The sequence below is a fragment of the Mustela erminea genome, chromosome 15, assembly GCF_009829155.1.
Source record: "Mustela erminea isolate mMusErm1 chromosome 15, mMusErm1.Pri, whole genome shotgun sequence".
NCBI classification, from domain to species: Eukaryota; Metazoa; Chordata; class Mammalia; order Carnivora; family Mustelidae; genus Mustela; species Mustela erminea.
This window is the reverse complement of record NC_045628.1, coordinates 82,020,661-82,026,660: the sequence shown is the minus strand read 5'-3', so window position 1 is coordinate 82,026,660 and position 6,000 is coordinate 82,020,661. Positions and strand designations below refer to the sequence as shown.

The 6,000-nt window shown below is 42.3% G+C and overlaps 1 protein-coding gene across 2 annotated transcripts in view; it reads left to right on the top strand.

Annotated features, from left to right (window-relative positions):
- Nucleotides 1-656: 656 nt before the first annotated feature.
- SGCG (sarcoglycan gamma) overlaps nucleotides 657-6,000 on the top strand; it is a 152,366-nt gene continuing 147,022 nt past the window's right edge. Inside the window, exon 1 of one of the 2 annotated variants that reach the window (XM_032314596.1) lies at nucleotides 657-827. In XM_032314596.1, coding sequence (XP_032170487.1) covers nucleotides 774-827 — 54 coding nt within the window. In that variant the 5' untranslated portion in view covers nucleotides 657-773. The remainder of the gene's footprint in view (nucleotides 828-6,000) is intronic. The other variant, XM_032314593.1, reaches the window with a different exon arrangement.

The window sequence follows — 6,000 nt, the reverse complement described above, 5'->3', positions numbered from 1 at the left end:
TAAACCCCTCAGATTAGGAAGGCGCAGACTGTTGTAACTGCAAGGGACTGGGAGCCCAGGTGGGAAAATTAGTTCTTCCCCCGAGCTCCAAGCCCGGGATGCCTTAAGGAGACGCAGGGCACCGAGGGGGAAAAGATGGAAGGCGCCCCCCGCGGGTAGCCCAGGAGGAGCCGGCTGCGAGCGGGCGTCCACGAGGGCCCGCTCAGCGACCCGTGCGCGTGCGCGCCCGTGGGGGGCGAGCGAGGGCGGGCAGGCCGCGGTGGGCGCGACTGAACCGCCGGGACAGGCCGTCCTGGACTTGGAGGGGCGATGGGGACGCAGGGGTGCTGGCGGGGCGCGGGACAGTGGGACGCGAAGGACGCGGGGAGTCACGCCGGGGCGCCGGCCGCTGTGGGAGGGGCACAGGGGCTTGAGGGCGGGGGTCGCGGTGACGGGGCTGGAAGGGGGGGCGGCCGAGGGAGCCGGGCGCGCTGGCCCCGCGCGGAGGGGTGTGCGGCCCGCTGGGGGCGCCCGGGGCTTGTCCCGCGCGCGCGGGGGTCCTGGGGGCGGTGCCGTAGCCGTGCCGAGTCTCCCCGGGGCGTCTGGCCTCCGCCTCCGCTCGCTCGCGCCGGGGCAGTGGCACCGGGAGCCCTGGCGGGGATGTGGGCACCCGCGGCTCGAGGGAGCGGCTCCCCCGCCCAGAAGCAGAGCTGTCGCTGCGGTCGCCGAGGAAGGAGGACGGAGCCGAGGCCCGCGCTGTCCGGAGAGGAGACCGTGGTCTCATCCCGTCGGGAATGAGGGGAAATACAGTGGCCGTTTGCTCTCCGGGACCCCAAGAAGTACAGCAGGTAAGGAGAATGGTCGCGGACCGCCACTTGGTGCTCAGTTCCCCGATTTCCGTGTCCTTCCTTCTCTTGCAGCCCCCTAAACTAACCCGTTGTTAGGATCCTCTGCAGCCTTTTCCCAAGACCCCAAACCTGCCTTCCCACCCTGCTTCCTCTCCCTCTGCATCTTCTCTGCCCCGAACAGCGTTTGCCTTCCTCATCTGCCAGCCTGCGCGGGTTCTGGGACAAGTGTGAAAGGTAGTTTAGACAGTCGGCCTCTCTATGCCGGAAAAACTTTGCGGATCTGCACTCTGACATAACACTTAAATAACTTGCGGGGGCGGGGGGGGGGGGGGGGTGAGGCAGAGAGAGGCAGGCATGCGAGGGGGGGTGCGTGTGGGGATAAGAGTGAAAATAAGAATGAACTTGTTTTCTGTAAATTGATTTTGCCAAAAACCTTGCCATGGATTGCTGACTAGTCTCTCCTTCGACATTGAGTAAGCAGAGTGGCTTCACCAAGAAGTGCAAAGTTGCACAGGGTTTAGCTGCGCATTTTAGAGGGGAAACAGAGCCTTCAAATCACAGTTGGCTCCACAGTCTTCAGCGGAATTATAACTTGATCCTCCCACCCCCTTTATATCCACTACCCTCTATAGTTCTCGTGGTTGGTATTTATTATTTATTTGCACGTTATTCGGTTAAACCAGAGTTAGGCAGTTGATAATTTTTAAATCACTACTGGATGGTCTGATGTTTTTAAGTAGTGGTACAATCACATACAGTTTTTTCAGTGAAGTAACAACTCATCAAATGATACCAAATGTTGTATTAAGTAGATTCTTAGTGATTACACTCTATGTGTGGTATTTTTGTATAAATGCTGCCGAGTGTTCTTTAAAACAGGTAAATCTATGTTTGTAAAGCCATGGAATTCTGTTTATTTTTCTTTTAAAGCAGATCTTTTTTTATGACTCTTCTTGTGCTTTTCTTCCTTTAATATGAGCAAGCAAAAAAAAAAAAAACCCTGAAAAACAGATTTTACAATATTATTCAAAAATATATATAAGCTGATCTCTTAATTTTGGGTGATGGAATATTTTACCAAAAGGTTCAGTGTCTCTGGTATGTGAACTTCCTTTTAGAAAAAGTGCTACCAAAGTGATTAGCAAACTGACATTCACTCCACATGTGTAAAAATATCATATAGTAAACTTTTAAAGTTATTGAATCATGTTTTCAAATACCTTGCTTTGCCAAAGTCCTTATGCTCCTTTGATAGTTAATATTTGTTGTTACTGAATCATTAGGCACAATATTCAGTAGATATTACACCTAAATCATTAATGCATGTAGTATTCCTCCACTTGTGGGGTTACAAGTATAGAAAAGTTGTCCTGTGTAACAATTATAATCTAGGATATATTTCTTTAATCTTGAAAAAAACATACTGATGAACAATCCATTTAATAAATTGGACATACATAAACAGACTATAAAATAAATCAGGAACCTTTGACATTTAACAAATAATTTGCTTTTTTAAACAATTAAAATACCTCTCTGGGTGTTAATGAGGATAATAATACTCAATATATATATATGTACACTATTACATTTTGATCAACATCATTTCATTATCTTGCATATAACCTTTTAAAATTCATCAGACCCTAATTTTGATGTTTAGTTGCTATTGTGTCCCACAAGAATTCCTAATGCCCTTTGGGTAAAATAGGCAGATATCTATGGACGTAGGTATAGGTAAGCAAAAAGGTAATGCTAATTTTATTTCTTTCTCTAGAATTGTACTGTTAGAAAATGATTTATATGACCATGATTATCATAGTATCATAACCCAAATACTTAATTTCCTAAAGACTTAGGTGGCGTTGCTTTGTGATTTTTCAGAAAATGCCATTATGTCTTCTGCAGTTGAATTTATGTGAAGTAAACACAACTGGTTGTTTGTTGTGAATGGTACCAATACAGGGTTATCTGTATTGTATCCCTTGTTTGAAGTGTATTTGCTTATAAATTTCTGAACACACCTTCTAAATTAGGAAACAAATTAGCTACAAATAACAACTTGTCTTTTTAGCATATCATTTTGTTAGATGTGAGGGAAATATTTGTGCTGGTATAGGAGACAGCAGGAAAAGGAAGAAGATAGTAAAATAATGCTTCCTAACTATTTTATGGCCATGAATTCCTTTGAAAACCTGGTGATTGTTTTAGATCTGCAACTTGGACTGGATTCCAAGAGGTTAAATGTTCTTGAAGCCAGTTCTGGACCCCTGGCTGAGGTCACCTAAATTAGATTCTCAGCCTGTAGGTGGGCTCTGTTGCTGCACATACAAAACCTTGAGTCAGTCCGTTATAATAAAGTATGATGACATTAATGCTTACATTAATAATAAAACAATGAAAACTTAATTGGAAAAGTAACACGAGCCAGGTATTAATTTATGGAAATGTGCTTGTGATATTTTGCCTAGTAGATTTTAGTATTTGTTCCTAAACTCCTTTTTCAAAAATAACATACAATAAGTGAACTGAATAAAAAAGGGGAAAATTAAAAAATAGGAAACCTTAACTAAGATCATATTGCATTGAAGACAAAGGCCTAAGTAGCAACCAGGTATAAAAAGGCAAGGACTATAAAACCTGTGTTTTTATAAAGAATGTCTTCATGAAAAAAAAAAAAAAAAAAAGAATGTCTTCATGAGTCACTGGATTATTTACATGGATTTCTGAGTGTTAGATTATACTTGAGGTTCTCTTGCATTTCAAAGGCTTGAGGTGCAGATGCCCTCTGTATATGAAGGACTGTTTGCATTGGTTTTCCTCCCAGGTCCTTCTAGGCCACACTGTCCTGACCAACGGCCACTCTTGGGAGCCGTGGTGAGCCGTGGTTCCTCCTCTGTATCCTTTTGCCTTAAGATTCTTGATTCAATCTATTTGTTTATTATCCCCCTTAATCTGGAATTATTTGAGGTAAACACCCAAGAAAATATTCTCCAGAGAATTTCCTTCTCTCTTGGGGAGGTTGCTGCTGTCCCTCTGACTTCTTGCACTTGCTCTCAAAAGGAAAGTGCTGTGTGCAGCCTATTGACTGCACTCCTACGTTAAGCCTGGAATGGCTGGTGTTCATTACCTTTCACCCATCTTCACAAGAACCCTATGAGGAGGGCCCGAATTAAGACAGAAGGAAACTGTGCCCAGAGAGGCTATCATTTGCCAACATGATTGCTCCGCAGAACTGAGTAATAACACAGACCTGACACCAAACCCACGCCTCCCACAGCAGTACAGCACCCATGGAAGACTGCTTGGGTTAATCCTGCCTCTTAGTTCAAATGGCCAGACCACATGACTACTGCCAGGAATACTTTGAATCAAGGAAAAAGAAGGCCATCACATTTAAGGTTAACATTAACCAGTGTAAAGCATGAGCACCAGGAACCTTGGTGCCTTTAAAAACCTCAGAATTCTTTGGGAACTCTGTCTTCTTGAAGGCAACTTTGATGTCTTCATTTTCTAACTAAATAATTTTCCTTGACTTTTTACTAAATCAGGCAAATACAAAAGGCCAATAAAATAGATAAAATAGTATCTTATGAACATAGTATTCCATTAGCAAGTCTTGAGATGTGTGGTGCATAGTGGGATGGTGACTAGCACACGGGTACTTTCATTTTATGAAGATTTTCATTTTATTCATACTTACCTGAAGCAAGAGTTCTGTCAGCCTTCACATATCATCATATTGTATTGCCTCACTTTTTGCCTTTCTGCCTTTTTTTTTTTCTTTCATTTCCAATATCCAAACTTGGAGGCATATGTAAGTGGGGAATGGTGAGAACGACCCAAATGGAATAGTAAAAGAATGGTCACCCCTTCCCTTCTTTTGAACTGTCTCAAGCCCCAGGTTACTGTCCCACAGTGTGTGTTTCTTTAAGAAGTATCACACTCCGCTCAGGGTTCTGTATAATTTTTCCAGCTAACACTTTGTACAAGTCTGGAAAACTAGAAGTTACCATCTCTTTGAAAATTGCTTCAGTCTTGTCTCTTTTTTTCTCCCCTTCTCCTTCTTGAATTCTTACTACATACATTTTGGCCCTTCTCATTTCCATCTTCCATTACTTCTCGGACTGCTGATTCCTTCATTCCACCTCATGATTGTTTAATTGCTTGAGTGATTTGTAATTATTGTGTGTGAGCTCATCTACACTGAGCATTATTCTTAGGACTCTCAAATGCAGCAGGTGTGAAAGTGTCCCTAGGAGTGGTTCTGCTTGTGCATCTGCTTGGATACCAGGGGTTTTATGGGTCTCAAAGCAGATTTTATGTAAATTTGATGGTTGGGGGTTATAGCAGCACATATTTATTACCAATCTGGACAAACTGTCACCTGTAAATGGTACGGGCTTGTGGTTGATTTAAGCTTATGATTTTGCTTTCTATGAAGTGGTTTGTCTTTCTATCCACAGCCTTAGAGAGGGAGGAATCTCTTCTTGGACTTTCTTTGTATGTGGGAGCTCTGGCCTTGCTTGGGACAGAGACCCACTCTCCCATCTCTGTTGGGCATTAAGATTCAGGCTCAGTTTTGAGGCCCATAAGTGGGTCTAATAACCTGCCGACTATATGTGGCGTCACTCCCCAGTTATCTCTGGCTTTCATTTCCATCCTTTTTTCTAGCCTTAAGAATGTTCCATTCTTTCCTGTAATTCTGACCACGTACTTTTAAAAGTATTACATTTTATGTAGAACTGTGTCTTGTTGGTACAAATGGGGTTCTCTCATGTCTTCTCAGTCCTTTATATTAGAAGACCTCCGTATGTGTGATACATTTCATTATTTGGAGGGAACATTTCCTATGTAGCTATTTTTAAAGATGATTATAAATTTAAAAAATACTTTGTATATTATACTAAGCTAGATTATAAGAGAGCTCCATGATATTCCTTATCTAAATTTTAAATAAAACAAATTTTAACCAAATTCTGGAATTTTAAAATGAGTAATAAAGTTAAATGGTGTATTAAATGATGCTAAATGGTTACATTATTATGAAGATAATCCTCAATTATTTATGTTAATTATATAGTCTGTGGATTATTTAAATTGGTTATCTAACCTATTGATTGATTTATTCTTGGGCTATCTATACCTTTGTTACTAAATTGTTTTTATTTAT